The sequence below is a fragment of the Mustela nigripes genome, chromosome 9 (assembly GCF_022355385.1).
Source record: "Mustela nigripes isolate SB6536 chromosome 9, MUSNIG.SB6536, whole genome shotgun sequence".
Lineage (NCBI taxonomy): Eukaryota > Metazoa > Chordata > Mammalia > Carnivora > Mustelidae > Mustela > Mustela nigripes.
Window position 1 is genome coordinate 76,409,539 of NC_081565.1, and position 18,511 is coordinate 76,428,049.

Here is an 18,511-nt window from a genome sequence, read left to right on the forward strand (position 1 = left end):
TCAGCACTGGAACTCAGGTGGCTTGGGGCTTAGTGACCCTCTCAAGGCAGGACATGAGCAGGCGCTTCCTCCAAGGTTCCAGAGGCCCAGCTCGCTTCCCTCCCACCCCCATACCTAAGACCACAATGAAGTCTGATGGAGCCACTGTCTGGGTAGCCCTTCTAGGCTACTGTTAACAGGCAACTTTGTGACCCAGGAGGCTCACGTGAAACCTACATCAATATCTTTATGGCAGTTAGTTAACGAGATCCACTGGTTAATAGACTCCTGAGCTTAACAGGGTAAAACAAAGTTGTAACAGGTCAGAAGAGAGCATGGCTAGGAGAGCGCACTCTTGAGGACTGCTCCTTAAGGGATCAAAGATCATCGCAGCCAAAGGAGGCCTGTGACTCGCCCTCTTCACGGTAACTTACTGGGTGCTCATACGTTCTGTAACATTCCAGACTCCCCTCTTTCCACGCCAGGAATTCAGACTCTCTTCCCAGGTAGAATTCTTGAATTCAGACTTACAAGAGACACAGATCTTTACACAGGTCTCTGGTCTACTCTGCTTTTATTTATTTTTTTTTTTAAAAGATTTTTATTTATTTATTTGACAGAGAGAAATCACAAGTAGACTGAGAGGCAGGCAGAGAGAGAGAGAGAGAGAGCAAAGCAGGCTCCTTGCTGAGCAGAGAGCCCGATGCGGGACTCGGTCCCAGGACCCTGAGATCATGACCTGAGTCGAAGGCATCGGCCCAACCCACTGAGCCACCCAGGTGCCCCTACTCCTCTGCTTTTCAAAAGAAGGAAATGGAGGTACTGCTTGCTTCTGGTTTGTCTCAAGTTATCTTAGAGGACGAGCTGGAACCCTGTTCATTCAGGTATTACAAACTGCTTCTACATCCCTTAGCTATTTTATTTTAAATAGCATCACTCTGAATACTTGCTGAAATTCTCATTTATGCCAGTAACATTTTCCTTCAGTGATGAACCCAAATTCAACAGAGAGCACCTTTACACACAGCACCTTCCTGCTGGTCATGTCCTCTTTCTTCCTTTGCCCAGCATCAAATTTTGTGGGCCGGGAGACCAACGACATTTATCACAAAAAAGATTTTTAACTCAAATAGCGTTTTTCACTAGAAGCCATGCACACAAGCCATTGAACCTAGACCTGCGACAACGACCACACTATGAAGGACCAAGGCGACTGACTTCAGAGCAGAATTGCCAAAAAGGAGCTGGGAGGCGACTCCCACTTACCGATTTCGGTCATCGTGATCCCTGGCGCTAGCTGCCCGTTGTTGAAAGAGCTATAGGTAAACAAGTTGGGTACGGACGTGAGGTCATAGATGGGTTCTTGCTTTATCGGTTTGATTCCAGTCATGTCAAGTCCAGATTGATCCGGGGACGGCTGGCCGGAATCCACGCTGTAGTAACCCTCGGACTTGGGCAGGTCGATGACGTGTCCGTTGGCGTAAGCGCCCCCCGCCTCGCCGCTCAGGCTGCCGAGGCCGTTGCTGAGGCCACCGCCGTACACCCTGGCCAGCGCCTCGGCCTCCCCGCTCTGCTGCTGCCGCTGCTCCTGCAGCCGCTGCTGGTGCTTCTGCACCTCCGCATACAGGCTGTCCCGCTGCTTCTTGGACATCCTGCCGAATTTCACAGCTGCGGGGGAGGGTGAGAGAAAGGCAGGAGAGAGGCTTGGGGTTATCATTTCGGTAAGTCCAAGGGGTCCTGTGTCCTTGTCCCCTCCACATCGATGCGTAGAATCCCAGCACCCGGATGCCCAAGAGTGCCTTCACCTGCTCCCCGCATCTGGGGAAAGGTCAGACTTGGGAGGGTCCGTCCTGGTTTAAAACGTGCATAGTGAGAAATAAATCTAAGCTTCGAAGAAATGTCCAAACTTACATATGTATCTCTTATTGCCATGAAGTTAGAAGGAATAGTTCCTGGTTCTTTCTTCTGTGCAGGGGAAAATCCACAAACCAAAAGCTACCAAATAGCGCCTGCTTTTAAAATGTCAACCAAGGGGCACCTGGGAGGCTCAGTGGGTTAAGCCTCTGCCTTCGGCTCAGGTCATGATCCCAGGGTCCTGGGATCGAGACCCACATCGGGCTCTCTGCTCCACGGAGAGCCTGCTTCCTTCTCTTTCTCCCTGCCCACCTCTCTTGCCTACTTGTAATCTCTGTCAAATTAATACATAAAATATGGGGCGCCTGGGTGCTCAGTGGGTTAAAGCCTCTACCTTCGGCTCGGGTCATGATCCCAGGGTCCTGGGATCGAGCCCTGCATCGGGCTCTCTGCTCAGCGGGGAGCCTGCTTCATCCTCTCTCTCTGCCCGCCTCTCTGTCTGTCAAATAAATAAATAAAATCTTAAAAAAAAATTAATACATAAGATAAAATAAAAAAAGAATTTATAAAATTAAAAAAAAAAGTCAACCAATATTCTTTCTTAGCTTCCTGAGCTAAGCACTAGGGTTACTAGATTGTTGGAGAGGGCTCTATTATTTCACATTTTTAAAAAAATACTTTATTTATTTGTCAGAGAGAGAGAGAGAAAGAGCACAAGCATGGGTGGGGCAAAGGGAGAAGCAGGTTCCCCACCAAGCAGAGAGCCCAATGAGGTACTCGATCCCAGGACCTGGGGATTATGACCCAGGCTGGAAGCAGATGCTTAACTGACTGAGCCACTCAGGCATCCCATATTTCACATTTTCTAAACAGCACAGTTGGTGAGACCAAGGATGATAAGCACCATTTGAAGTAAGCATTTGACTTCAGTTGGCTTTTGGGACCAAATTCAGTCTTTGGAAAATAGAAGTTTTGTCTATCCAGTGCTCGGCAAGTGAGCCCACCGTTATCCTTCCTTTCTTGTTCTACCACCCCCGAGTTGTATATCGCCTATCTCTTCAGGAAAAATCCTTAGCCATTGTGAGGAAAAAGAAGGAAGAGGCTCTGTAAGCGGTTACAGAATGATCTGAGGGTGTTTTGATCTGAATCCACTGTTTCTTAACTAGAAGAGCTTAACCTCCTGAACTGCTATGGATATTGACAGTTTTCCTCACAAGCGAGTATTTGAAGCCAAGGGGCCACCTTGTCTGAATCATCAGATACTGTGTCATTCAGTTCATGTTAATGGTGGGGATTCTAACAAACATGGAGGTTCCTCTCTGAGTTTCCACTTTCTTTTCTTTCCCAACAATGTTCCCATCACCTTTTTTCAAAGAAAATATTTTTATTTATTAATTTATTTTAGAAAGAGAGAGAACCCAAGTGAGCAGGGAGAGGAGCAGAGGGAGAGGGACAAGCAGACTCCCTGCTGAGCATGGAACCGACTTGGGGCTTGATCTCACCACCCTGAGATCACGACCTGAGCAGAAACCAAGAGTTAAATGCTTAATGGACCGAGACATCCAGGTCCCGCTCCCCCAATCACCTTTTGGTACTGGAAGCCCAGGGAATGTAGAAAGAAGAAAGTGGAGGGTAGAAGCAGGTCCAATTCCTGGATTTAGTCACTAGTGCTGGTGAACATAATTTCTGAGAAAAACTAAATGAGGAAGTGCTTAAGAACTCTCCAGAACAGAGAGTCCCCAGAGAGATACCTACTGTGAAAGAGCTGCCATTTCACAACGCCCCCGTCCCCTGCCATGTTCCATCAATGTTCATTTTCTCCTTCTGTTGGTTATAGAGCTACCAAATTCTATCTAAGCGTTGGCTGTTCAGAATGGAGACCACATTCCCCAGCCCCCCTCGCTGGCAGGTGCCGCTGTGACTAAGTTCTGGGTGGCAGGAAGTAAATGGAAAGGCTACAGATACTTCTGAGAGTGGGGACATGCTGTCTTCTCCTTCCTGCCTGCTGGAAGGTTGTGGCTATGAAGGCTGGATTTAGAGCAGCCCAAATTTCCTGTTTCTCCTGAGTCCTCCTTAAAAGACTAAGTTGTGGGGCTGCCTAAGCAGAAAAACAAAGGGGTAATTACCCAGTAAGTTTTCTGACCGAAGACAATTCACATGTTTAATTCACACCGAATTCCCCTTTCCACCTCAACTGTCATTTTTATAGAGTCTGGAATCATTCAGATCCCTGCATTTAATTTTGTTGGTAGAGACACACTCTTTTTTAGATTCTGTATCTCAGACATACATTTATGTGCTATATTTCCAGTTTGTCCATGGACCAAATTCTAAAGAAAATTTTAGGGAAAGCATCCTATGTACCTCTATACTGTATCTTTACAAATAATATATATAACATTTTAACTTTAATTTCATAAATTTATTAATAAATTCATATATTTTATTTAATATATAAATTCCTTTCGGAAAACCTTTTTTGTTTAAGAAAAAATAAGCCGTGATAACTCTGGATTCAGGAAGAAGAACTTTTCCCCCCAAGAAATTAAGTGACACCCTTCTTTATTTGCTAACCTGTGCTTTGCATTCATGTAGGTTCAGAATAGCATTTATTACAGAGCTATGCAGATGGATACAAAATTTCTATTTATTGTTTAAGATTGAAATTTTATTTTGGCTAGAGTAAATCTACCTTTTTTTTTTTTTTTTAATTTGAGAGAGAAAGGGAGGAAGAGCAGGAGAGAGCATGAGCAGGGTGGGGGTCAGAGGGAGAGGGAGAAGCAGGTTTTCCCCTGCGCAGGGAATACCATGTGGGGCTGGATCCCAGGACCCCTGGGATCATAACCTGAGCTGAATACAGCTGCTTAACCGATGGAGTCATCCAGGTGCCCCATGGAGTATATCTACTTTCTTAGTTACTTTAGTAGAATACTTTTGTGTTTAAGATCTATAGAGGGGGAAAAAAAAAAAAACTGGGGAGAAACTCCTCCGCTGCGGAGACATAAATGCAACGTCTCTTTTTAAAACCCTTTCTGTTTAAACCTTGCTTCAGATTTCCATACACTCTGCCTTTAGGTGAAATATACATTGAGGTGAGTTGATTGCTTTAATGACCCTGATTCTTCCTACCTATTCCCAGGGTAAATGCACACCACCCTATCATTGTGGGCAGGGCCGCCCTGCCCCACCCCCTTGCCACAGGGTCATGTGACCTGCTGTGGGCCAATCCCAAATGGGAGATTGACACGTGACAAACAGAGGCTTCAGAAGTACTTGTGTGACTGAATTCTCTCACCAGGAAAAGGACATGCCTAAACCAGATTGCTAGAGGATAAGCTTTGCGAAGCCCCGCCCGAGTCCTCTGGATCTTTCCAAACAAGGCTATTTGCCTTCAGCAGAGGCACAGACTGACCTATAGCTGGAGGCAGATGAATGAGTGAACCCAGTTAAGACCCTACATTAAATAATTTTAGGTTCAGAAATGTGCTATTAACCACAGATCTCATAATCAAAGTGAACGAGGTCAAGTAAGTATGCTGTCCAGACCTCTGCCCTAGTAAACACCTGAAAACCCAATGGTGAACAGTTATGCCCTTTCCAGGTCACCAAACAAACCGAAATATTTTCAGAGACAACTTAAAGCTCTCCTACATTTTGGAATTATCTGGCTTCATCCTGAATCAAGAACTTCGCTGACAATTACTATATTATTTTAGAATAAATTTTCCATTTATTTCAGAAACACTGATGAGCCAGTATTTCAGTTTTGTACCCCTTCCTGTTATAAAAGTCGTGATATATTTGGGGGAAATGATTCTAGTACATGGAATAAGTAAATATACTGAAAACTTTCCTGACAGATATATATTATACATATAAAAAATTCCTTGTCACCATTTGTAAAAATGTTTGTTATATTCATAGGCCTACTTCTAATAAAGGCTGCATTACTATTATATTTTCAAGTATTAGCATTTTTCTTACCACTACTCATTAATCAGAATGGCACATATTTTAAGCATTTGCCCCTCTCAAACTTGAATTATTGTGTTAATGATTTTCACTTGAGTACAGAGGCAGCCACTTGTTAAACTGCTAGCTCTCAAACTCGCACGATTCTGTATACATCAGAGTGCTTTATAAATATTCAGTGATGATGATATTTGCTTATGATATGCTCTTATCACTCATTTTGATCCCATACTAGCAAAGAACAATTTTATGCAAAATATTGGGAATCTTTTCATATTTATTTAGATTGTGGGATTCTTTTTTTTTTTTTTTTAAGATTTTATTTACTTATTTGATAGAGACACAGTGAGAGAGGGAACTCAAGGAGGAGGAGTGACAGAGGGAGAAGCAGGCTGCCCACCAAGCAGGGAGTCTGATGTAGGGCCTGATCCCAGGACCCTGGGATCACAACCTGAGCCGAAGGCAGATGCTGAATGAGTGAGCCACCCAGGCGCCCCAGACTGTGGGATTCTAAATGGAACAGAAGTTTTTGGAATAATTATAAAGCAAAGTCATCGATTCTTTGAAGATTTGTATTTACTAACACATGACATCTAGAGATGTGTTTTTGGCTTCAAGAGAACCCATTCGTAGAACTACCATACTCATTTTGGAAATTATTTTATCTTACAATCTTTTGGTTGTAAAGTTCTCTATGCCTACATCTTGCTGCCTACCAAGGAAACCGGTCTTAATTTAACTCTTTTTAATTTCAAGGATATGCCTTTTTTATAGTGCTCTAAGCTTTGTAGAAAAGATCAGATTCAACCTACCCAACCCTATTCATAGTTTAAAAATATTCTCTCTCCTCCCTCTCCTTTCCCAGCAGAACTTCCTGTGATGATTGAATGTTCTATATGCTTTCCAAGATGGTAGCCACAAGCCACATGTGGCTACTGAGCACTTGAAATACAGCTCGTGTGAGTGTAGAAGTGAATTTTAAAATAAATTAACTTTTAAAAGTTTAAATTTAAACTTAAATAGTGACATGTGGATACCGTTCTGGATATTGGACAATGCTGTTCTGGAGAAGTAGAAGACTAATCTGTGATGCCTGGCCTTGTAGGGCAGCTGCTGCTTTTTCATTGATGGATGTCATTTAGGAGGTCACACACCCAAATTATTGCAAGGTGAGCGTCATGCTTTTGCTTTGGGGCTCCACATCTTCCTGCTGGCACCAAGCATTTTTTCCTGGGTTTTGTTTGTTTGTTTGTAGTAGTATAATGGGAAAGAGTTTATCCTGAAGACTCCTGAAACTAACGTTTGTGAAGGGCCCATTAAAAAGAAAAATAAAAAAGAATATGGAGAAGATTTGGTGGGCGTATACATGCTATCAATTCTCACACATATAAACATGCGTGCCCTCGCCTTTTTAGACACATGTGTGTGCATGCCAAGTGGATTTGATTCTCCAGTCTTTACACCAAATAAATTTCAACAAATTTGTTACTGCTGAGTTTTTTTGTCTACTCATATATGTGCCATGGCTGATAAACCATTATAGAATGGAAATTTCAGGAATTAATGAAAATTCAGTGATTTTAATAGTTATATCAAACTATCCATAAATAGCTATGTTGCTTTGTTGACTAGGTATGGTGAAATAAACATTCTTGGTGCCATGTATAACTGACAGAAAGCAAATGCAAATATCAAAATGAAGATGGCACTTTCTGTCTGAAGGAAAATGGGCAAGGTATATGCAGAAAGAAGTTAGGTGTGAGGGCATCTTACCTTGGCCACTGGTACTACCACTCAAGGACCTTGAAGTACTTGCCTAATCACCAGAAGGTAAGTATAATAAATTAGTGGCAAAGGAAGTACGATTTCTCATTGTTGAGTCCTTACTAGACATAGGTAATCAACTATAACTTTGGGGCTTTTGAAATCTACAAACAAGGCATTACATATCAACAGGAGATTAAACCTAGTCAGCTACTTTGGTATTAATACAATTTATTTGCTACAAAATACCCTTTATAATCAAGGTTCAGATGAAACTTCCTCTATATAACATAGTCAAGAATTGTTTTCCCTTAGAAAGAATCATCTTTTGCTTCTGCTGGAGCCTCTTTCCAGCAGAAGAATTATCCTTCTTCCCAACCACTATACCCATTCCTGAGCATTTCTCCTCATCATTAGGTTTGACATAAAACATGTTTAGGACATCTTTTTGAAGAAATCTCTGGCTGCCTCAGGATTGTCTCTGGACCTAAAATTAAGGTAGATCATTATTCTGAATTCCCAGTGTCTTTAAGACATTTTCATTGTATTGCTTTTACTTGCAAGTTTTTGTGCTGTGGTGAATTTCTTCCCCCTTGAGAGTAGATTGTGGCTTTATCCATTAAATAACCCTTCCCCCCAACATATTTCTTTTATGCCATGGGATTCAGACAGTCTCCTAGATTTTGAGAACTTTGGACCATATGCCTTTTTCTTGCCCATAATTCTGTTCACCCAGCATGGACTCCTAAGACCTGCCTTCCAAAAGAGGCACTTTCCTTTATTGTAGGAAGAAGTAACAAAGACAAATAACTAATGACTTATTTTTTTTTGCACAATTATTAATATATACTCTCCTTCAAACACTATCAATTAGTATATTGCCTCACTATGGTGAAAATAAAATATAAAGTCATCAACTCAAGTTCCCATATAATTTCAACTAAATAAATCCTTAAAACTACTAAATCCCCACCCTCTACTTTCTTTACTTTAGTTATGTGGAGGTACACAGTGTAATCAATTTACCCTAGGAGTAAGCTACACAGTTAGCAAGTAAAACAAGAAAAAACAAGAAAAACAAACAAAAGCAAGAAAAAAAGGCAAGAAATACAAACAAAAAGTCAGTTAATAGAAGAGTTTTGGAAACTTACATCCTTGCAACTTTAGAAGCTACCTATAAACTGAAAGGCTCAAAGTCAGATTCTTTTTTTTTTTTTTGGTCAAATTGGTCTCCTAGGTATATGTTTATGCAAGGCAAAGTTAGGTGGACTGGAAAGTAGCAAAAGATAAACAAAAAATTATAAGTATTTTGAGAATGCAAGCTAAGAACTGAGTAGTTTTTATGTTTAGATACCAAGACTTATGGAGAACTGATTTCATCCAAATGAGTAAAAGGCTCATGGTGATTTAATAACTCATAAAATCCCTTTATATCAACAGACAGTGCATGCTAGTTACCTGTATTTCTTTAAAATCTGGAAGCCTTCCTCCCTCTCTTCCTTCCATAGTACCTTGACCTTCATTAGGTGTGACCAGAGGCAGAGAATCCGCAACGATTTACACACAGAGAATAAGTACCAGGGGAACTGCCTGTATGTCAGGCTCCAGGTAAAAGAGAATTCCATGGTTCATTCAATAAACATTTAGGTGCCTGCTTTTAACCAGACTCTGAGGATACAGTGAAAACAAGACAGAAATGCCCCCAGGACTCAGGGTTGCTCACAACCTGATATAGGAGTGCTGTGGCCAATGTCATTGGGGAAATAATTAGTTGAGATGAGTGCTTAAAAATGAAAGCAATACTAGATGAAATTCTTTGTGTGAGTTTATTTGTCCTGTTTCATAATCTGTGGAATTCAGCTGGGGACCCACCTCCCCCATTTGGGCTGTATTATGAGAAGGACACCACCCACATGGCCTTTTTTTAAGACGTGGACTTCTGTTACAGCCTTTGCAATTTTCATGATGCTTTCCCAAAATCCATGCCCAACAGCAGAATCCTCTGCTTCCTACAGACATGCAGGTCGTTTCTTAGCATCTCCACGTACCAAGCAACCTATGCACCTGTCAGACTTACCCAGTGACCTAATGGTCCTGGTTTGCCTGAAACTATCCCTGGTTTTGGCTCTGAAAATCTCACATCCTAGGAAACTGTTCCTGCACAGGCAAACCTAGATAGGATCCAACCTAGGCCTATGTGGCTCTCACCAAGCCTTGTTAGCACAGTTCGCTCCATGAACAACAGGAAAGTCTTTCCTTTCTTCCTATTTCAGAGGCAATACAGTATTTTTATACTTTCTTATCTTCTTCATGTACAACCAGCCCATGGTTTTCTTTTCTTTTATCCCCAATTCCCTTTGTCTAGAATCCTTCCGGTGGCTTAAACAGACTCCAGCAAAGCATCCATGTGAAAGCCTTTAAGTAAGAAATAGGAACGCAGTGTCTTACCATCTCTCGACATTCCTAGGGCAAGACACTTTTGCAGTCGGCAGTGCTGGCAACGGTTTCTGTTGGTTCTGTCGATTAAACAGTTTCTCTGCCGTGGGCAGGAGTAAGAGGCATTGTTTTGTTGGCTCCTCCTAAAGAATCCCTAGAAGCAAAAAGAGAATGGGAGGGAGGTGGATCTATAAGAAGGAAAATGGAGAAAATTAACATATACCTTTGCTACGTTTTCTACAGTGACTGGAACTGGGTTTAAGTAAAAAAAAAAAATTTTTTTTTTGGACACTTCTCCTTGGTTAGCTTACAGATGTTTGCACTGGGGAAATGTGTACTATCTGCAGAGAGATGAAGGTGTCTTTTATTCATTCATTTAATCAATGTTTACTTAAGACGTCTGTGACCTGGACGGATCTCTGCAAAGAAAACCAGAACATAGCTCCTTCCTTCAAAGAGGAGGGCGTGGGGAAGGAGTGGCAAAGGACAGCGTGATTGCCAAGCCGAATGCGACAAAACATGAGGGGGACAATAATGCAACCTTACAGCAAGTGCAAGGGGGCGGGGAAAAGAACTTGGGCTATTGGTCGCAATAGCTGTACTGAGGAGGGTGGGCCCAGTGTGTACCATCACCTTCCTATAGTTCCTAAGATGCACACTCACCTATTTGAAAAATTTTAAATTTGGCCAGAATGCATCTGGAAGGTTGTTTTTTTTTAATATCAGTGATGTCCCTTATAATTAACCTCATCTCTAAATAAAGGAAATATGGTATATACATTGTTCATTAAAAATCAGCAAAAATAAAAGCTGAACACATGCTCTTTGCTTGGCCTCAGGCTCGGGAGATGTAGGAGGTTTTCCTACAAGTAAGTCTGGGTCTTTCTGGTACAAACATAACTGCCATGGACTGTACATAACCCTTCTAGATAAATCCACAGCTGAGTTAATCATTTAAAAAATTCTTTGGATACCCTTGCCTTAATTAGAAAACCCTACAGGGGAAAATCTGTGTTTCCTTAGTTATCAACAGCAGGATAGAGCAGGGCTGGGTCTACGGTCACAGCTAGTGAGGCACCCATCTTGGCCATAAAATTTAAGAGGAGCCAAAAAACTTGTTAATCAGGATAATTAATATTTTAACACAATATATTGAGAATCAACATAAATGCAAAACACCCCAACAAGTTCAAAGAGGATCAAGATTATCGATTTTCTTTCAGTTTGGGGCTCTCCTACAGCGTGGCCTGGCACGTGAAGAGAGCTCGGCCACTCTTGTGAGGAACTTCAGAAATAGATGTGTGGTGCGTATCTTTTTAGAGAGTAAAAATGCCAACCAGTTTTGTGTTTAAGCTCCAAGTCATTCAAAACAAGGACGACTCTGGTGCCCACAGGCCCACGTGTATTGCTTACATAATGGACCAGCGATGGCAGAAGGAGCTATCTAATTGTCTAGTTTGAATGAATTCATGGAGCCTTTAAAATGGAGCTCACATCCAATCCCCAGGGATCGAAATGATGTACTCCCTACACAAATGGCTCCTGACATACAATGGTTCAATTTATGATGTTTTGACTTTACATGTGGAGCGAAAGCAGTGCGCGTTCAGTAGAAACCATACTTTGAATTTGGATCTTTTCCCAGGCTAGTGAGAGGCAGTATGGTGCTCTCTTGTGATGCTGGGCAGGGCTGTAGCCCCAGCTCCCAGTCAGCCTGGCAATCACGAGGGTCAACAATCCCCTATACTCACAGCCATTCTGGTTTTCAATTTCAGTATGTTATTCAATAAATTACATAAGATACTCGACACTTTATTATAAAGTGGGCTTTGTGACTTTACCCAACTATAAGCTAATGTAAGTGTTCTGGGCACACTTAAGGTGGGTGACGCGAAGCCTCGATGTTTGGTAGGTTAAGTGTATTAAATGCATTTTTGACTTCAGGTATTTTCAACTCACCCTGAGTTTGTTAGGGACATAATCCCTATGCAGGTCAAGGAAGATGTATACCATCAAAGCAGTCAGAAGCCATAACTTCGGCCCATCAGTCTTGATAAAAGAGGACTTTGAATTTATATTTTAAGAAAGCATTGGTGGTTTTTATCTTTGGATGCTTTAGTGCCACTTAGCAAAAGAGCTGACAGAGAAGACTTTTGAAGTCATAGCCACAGTCCTAATTTAAGGTCAATTTGACATTAATTATGAGGCTTTTCTTGCTTATCTGTTGTTCATTATTGCAAATGAGGTCTTTGGCATAAAAAAGAGATTCTGTTTCAAGTTTTATTGAATGAGGAGGGATTTGAATAAGTGCACAAGCTGAATTGATGTTATTTGAAATGGGCTGTTTATGTTGACTCAAGAACCATATTATGAAAATTCAGAGGTTGATAGTGAACGTACTGATTCCGACATCTTATTCTGAGCAGTTTCTTGAGTTTTCTATTTGGAGAAATATGCAGCAGATTGACACATGTGGGTTTTCCCAGGACATAAAAAAAAAAGTAATGTCATGTACAATGTCATTCTGGCTACACCTTTAGAATATGGTTCTGAATGGCAATGTAGTTTCTAGTATTGGATCTTTTCCCTTTAAACAGAAAAGATGACAGGAACCTACACACTTGTTTCTGGCTATTGACCTGTTCGAGTATCTTTGTTTCAGAGTCAAGTCTTCTGGAAATTACTGTTTAAGATGTTTTGCTTTTTAACATGAGCATACACTCATATTTTGAAATCGGGCGTTTTCTTAATAGAGCTTATATGTTGAAACACAAAACATCCACACTTTGACACTGGTTAAAAAAAAAAAAATGTATATGGTGGTTACTTTGTAAACCAGACCAGAGGCCTTAACATTGCATAATAAACCAACACAGTGGTGGGAATGCTTTCCCTGGAGGGTTCAGATTCTTAAATTGTTAATGTTACGAAGAAAACTATTTGTCTAAGGAGAATAAAAAATCGCTGATTTGTAATTTTGCTTGTTTCTTCTGATGAAGAAGAACTGCATTAAATTGGGTAACACACAGTTCTCAGCTGTAGGTCTGCAGAGGACCAGAACGCAGCGCAAGTCTCATGCCCTTCAAATACGGATGATCACTCACCACTTTGAAAGCAGGTCAGTGTATCGACAGGTTAGTTACATTTATGTTATTCTCCCCTCTCTGTCCTTTTCCCACTTTATTTTCATTTATTTTTCTTTTCTTCCTCCCAGTTTCAGTTCCAGGAATCATACTTTTTTGAGACTATTATGAAGACATGGCCAGTTTTTCACATACCACGACTATCTGACCGTTACGGTGAGTTTCATTTCACATGTTTTTGAGTCTGTTAATATTAAGGCTTGTTCTTAGAATCTATGGTTGTGGTACATCTCCTTCAGTCTACAGATTTAAAAATTTTTTTAATTTTTTAAGTCATCTTTCTACCCAACGTGGGGCTCGAGCTCAAAACCCTGAGATCAAGAGTCATGTACTCCACCAACTGAGCCAGCCAGGGGCCCCTGTCTACCGGTCTTCAATTAATTAATGAGTCGCTCTGCTTCCATCTTTGATCAAAAATATGATTGCTTTTGCCAGTAACTTTGCAACATGTCATTTTTCACTCGCAGAGTGTAGCTACATTTTCTGTGTTCTGGTGACACTTTGCCCTTTGAAATTAGGTGTGGAATTGTTTTTTTATTTCCTCCGTGGTGTTTTGCCTCTCATTCCCACTCCCCCTTCTAAGGAAGAATTGAAAAAAACTTACTGTGAACTTTCAAGTTTCTCTTATTTCAGATTAGGTCTGTGTTAACTGTGATTTTCAACTTTGTATTTTTAAGAGCAACTTGCTCATAGGAATTTGTCTTTGGAAGGGTTGGTTCAATCTCTCCTTGGAGAAGAACACTAGATTGAGAATAAAAATCCTGTGTTTTTGGCCATACTCTGTCACTAACTAGATCAGTGACATTGGCCTAATGGTATGATCTTGTTTATACCTCACTCACTGAAAGATGAGGAGGTTGGGGCAGATAATTTTTAACTAATTTAGAGTCTGGTATACTTCTGACATTCTATGCTTCTACTTTTATTTTTCTGGAATGTGAGAATAAAAGATGGTCCTGTGCATACTGCAACTGTTACCTGTGACTTTCTCAAGCAGATTAATAAATCTAGGCCATTGGCTTGCAATCTTTAACCTTTAGTAGTTTCACCTAGTAATCAACACCCTTGAGTTTACTAAAGACAGTACTGTTAAAACAGGAAGAGGCTGTATTTCTATCTGTAAATGTGACTTAAGTCAAGCTTTTAAAATCCATTTTTAAAAATCCATTTTTAAGTAGCTGCTGACCAGGTATGCAACCACGAAAAAGAAGGAAGGCCAAAGGACAGAAAACCAACCCAGCCACACACCAAGCAGAAGCTCCCATGGGTCAGCAGCAAGCACAGCACCCTTCAGCCCTCTTTGAAAAGATGTCACCACGCGCATGGGGAGGTATACCGATGCCTGAGGCAAACACGATGCCTGGCCAGTGCTGTGTTCAAGCCCCCTACCTTGCAGCCTTCACACGTGATCACTCCGTAGTGGATCCCGGAGGACTTATCGCCACAAATTTTGCATGGTATCACTTCAATTTGTGCTGAAAGGGGAAAAGACACATTTTGAGTTTCATCCTTTTGCTCTCCTGTCTCCTTCCCCACCTCTTCCCAGCATGACCTTAGGATTTGAGGACGCTGGAGTGGGGTCGCCCACCACTCCTGGAGAGAAAGGACAGCCATCTACCACCGTTTGCTTTGTTTTTCTAAAACTGAAATATATAAGCAGGGATCAGAAGTTTTCTAAACTCTTAGTTCACTGCTTCCTCTTTTTTAAGCTTGACCTGGTTACTAAGTTGACTCAAAAATCCCTTGAACCTGTGGCTTTGGTTCTCTTATTTTGCACTTCAAACACGAGGTCACTGAGAGCTATCCCATGCCTCATTTCAATAGCATTTTAAATAAGTAAATAAAGCAAAACTGGAAGGGATGGTGGAGGCTTTATACATGATGTGGCTGGACGTTTACTGGTGAAAATGTCAACGGAGACAATATGTATTGATCATACTCCACATGACCACGAAACTAATAAAAGTTATCGACACAAGATATTATAAATTAAGGACACAAATAATTTCACTAATATAACAAAATTAATCCATGGAGAAATCAGGGGAAAATGATAAAAACAGGTGGCTACTATGACTTTAATATAAACAAAGTAATTTCATGGGGATGAAGACATCTGGGCTGAGTTTGAAGATTGTGTACGATGAGGTTAGGCCGATGTGAAGGGCAAAGGGCATTTCTGCCAGCAGAATGGAACAGAAGAGATCTGGAGTGACAGTGCCTCATGATCATTGACAATGGCTCACAGACAACTCAGCTCTACTGGAAACGTGGGCCATGTGGTTGGGTAGAGGGAGTGATAGGAGATTATGGAGTTCCTGGGAGTTAGTAGAGGAATTTTCACCTGATGCCACTGGCCATAAGGATTCAAGGAAGGGAACAGGGTGAAGACATGTTGGAAGTGGTGGTTTGGGTCCTTCAGAAGGGTGGGTTCAGCCAGTTGAACAAAATGAAGCAGAAGACCAATTCAAAGGCTATTCCAAAGCTGGTGTTAGGAGATCAAAGTATGGACTACATCAGTGGCAGGAGAAAGGGAGAGAAGAAGCAAATAGGAATTTCAATTGGGATCAACAGAAGAAAGGACACAGAGGTGGAGACTGATGGAGAATCAAAGGTGACTTCAGCTTCACCCTTGAGGGTCAGGTTCAACAGCAGGTTTGACACAAATGGGGCTGCTGGTAAGGCAACTACTTTGTGGAATGTGGTGGAGCATGGGATTTCCATCTTGCCCGTGGGCACAGGTAGGCACCTGTAGATGGAAACTTGTGGAAAGATGATTTTAAGTCATCAGCATTGAGGTTATGGATGAATCCATGAGATAAACTTTATTTAGAATATAGTAATTCCTATGTCTCTGGTAGTATTCTAAGTGCTGTTAAAATTGTACACACCAGGAAGAGCTGCTATTCCTGTTCCCAATTTAAAATAATTATGCAAAATATGCCTCAAAATGCTTTGTACATCAATCTGCCGTTTGGATGCTTTTCTACAGTTTCTCACCCTGGAATATACAAAACAGATAAATGTAAGACATAACCCTCTTTCTCTTATTGTTTTGCATTTTTTAAAAAGAGAATACTTAGCTTTAGGAGAGTGTATTCAATTTTTTGAAACCAAGTATTTCATGGTAAGTTCAAGTCATCTTTATGAGCAAAAAATTCAGCGTTATGGCCCTATTTTTCGTATGAGAAAACTGAGGATCGAAGTGGTTAATGATGCCCTTGAGCTGGTTTGGGAGATGGCAACTAGAAATTAGCCAGCTTTCCCAATACTTTGTTCAATAACCCTTTCCCTGCCTACCTCAGGTTTCGGACATGAATACAATTTTGAATTCCTATATTAGTCCAATAGCACCAGCCAGAGATAATGATAAAAACATCAGGAGATGAGACAAAGTCAACTAAAACAGTTATGAGCCTAAGTATTTATATTAGTTCTGTTCCTTTAGCTTTCAAATGAGATGAACTGGTAATTGTTTTCAAGGTTTTGTGATGGGGGAAAAATGTGAGAGTTGATGTAATTCTATTCTCTTTTCCTGGATTCCTGTCCTTAATCTGTTACTGATTGGGTCCACGGCCAAGACCAAATTCTTGTTCTTTGGTTTATCAAGTTTAGCTGACAAACGTCATAGATTGGTGAAGATTAAATGAGATATTTTATGTGAAGTGCCTTGCAAAGAGTAAAGAACTACAAAATGTCAGTCTTCATCAGCATCAGAACTATTGTTAGCTGGTATTTCTAATGCTATTGGACAAGAATTATGACAGACCACGTTATTATTCCTCTATTACAAAATCTTATTTAAGAAACTCAAAAGAGTGACACTATACATTATTTGTACTTTTTTTTTTAAGTGATAACCTTTCAAACAGGGGATTCTTTATAATGATTACAAAACTGACTAAAAATAACAGGTATCCGCTGTACAGTTGTTAGGCGTCTATGATATTAAGTCAGAGGCACTCTTTGCATAAATTACTCCCCAGGGAGTAACTTACACGTGGGGAGAATCTGCTTCAATAAGTTCTTAATTATAAAATGATCTAACTCTAAAGGAAATGAAAATAGAGGTAATTTGCCCCCCAGGGTGTGAGAAGATGTTTTTGAAAGCCACAAAGGTTATCTTATACAACTTGGAAAATACAAATGGGAGAAGGAATGATTCGATAGAGCATCTGCATATTTATACATATTTATTATCCCAGCTCAACGTGTAATCCTGAAGAACCATAAACATTTTAACAGTATTTTTAAAGAGAAAGAAAAGGGCATATGTGTGTTGCTATGTGTAGGAAGGCATTATCAACTGGAAACCAAGGACTGTTTTTACCTATCATGGCAGAACAGGTCATCTGAGGCGTATTATAGGTAAAGATAAATTTAAATAATTTAAAGGACTAATCCTATTCCTTTGCCTTCATTTAAAAAAAACTGCTTCTGCGCTACAACATCACAACTCGTCCTATGTATTTTATAAAGCACGTCTTCAAGGCAGAGAATTTCGGACACTGATTAGGACAACGAGGACGTTACTGCTCCAATGGACACTTCTAAACGTCCTGCCAGTACTCCAGGCACGGTCTGGTAGGCAGTTATCTTGCAGTGAACACAGATCTGCAGACATGCTATTTATCACAGGTCCAAGCTGAACGTCCAGGGAGGATGTGGTGGCTTGGACCACACCAGCTGTAACAGTGAAGGCGCTCTAAGGTAACTGAAGGGGGAGTTCAACTGTCCTGCTTTTGTGCGACTCGTGGATTAATTCAACAATAGTGTTCTCTGAGAGACAAACACAGAGGAGCCGCGATGCCCTGAGAGACGGCTTGAGATGTGCTCATTTCACAGTTTCCCCATTTCTTATATCTTCTGCTCACTTCCATTTTCCTACTGGCAATCCTCTGTGAAGACTTAACATTTTATTTACCAACTAGATCTTTTTGTTATAAAAGCAATCCTAGATAGTATTTCGGAAATGATATTCATACAATATCAAAGACTATCATGAAAGATTTGAAAGAATTTGATGTTTTACCTTATAAAAGATCACATTAGGAAGTACAATTAGTTTAATACTCCCTGATTTGGCAGGCAGGTCCTATTCGATAATTATCAACTAGTCACAGTTGGTCTCTTCTTTGAAGATGGCAGTTCTCTCTTCTCCCCCTGTCCCCCGGTACCTCCTGAAGGCTCTCCCTTGCTTAGAGCCCCTTACTACAGCAGCGCATGAAGTCACCGTGTGTTCAGTGCTTCCTGAGGATCAAAATGTACATATCTTTTGTTCTGCTCTCTCAGAACCCCCTGCTGCTGAAGGCAGGTGTGAAGTTAGATTAACTAATCCAGGTGAATGCATGCACTAGGAAATG

The 18,511-nt window shown here is 40.9% G+C and overlaps 1 protein-coding gene across 1 annotated transcript in view; it reads right to left on the reverse strand.

The window, feature by feature from the left end:
• RORB (RAR related orphan receptor B) overlaps positions 1-18,511 on the reverse strand; it is a 185,750-nt gene that overhangs the window by 38,126 nt on the left and 129,113 nt on the right. The window contains exons 2-4 of the mRNA XM_059412318.1: positions 14,538-14,623; positions 10,018-10,159; positions 1,246-1,647 (exon numbers count right to left, since the gene is read on the reverse strand). Of these exons, the coding sequence (XP_059268301.1) occupies positions 1,246-1,647; positions 10,018-10,159; positions 14,538-14,623 (630 nt within the window). The remainder of the gene's footprint in view (positions 1-1,245; positions 1,648-10,017; positions 10,160-14,537; positions 14,624-18,511) is intronic.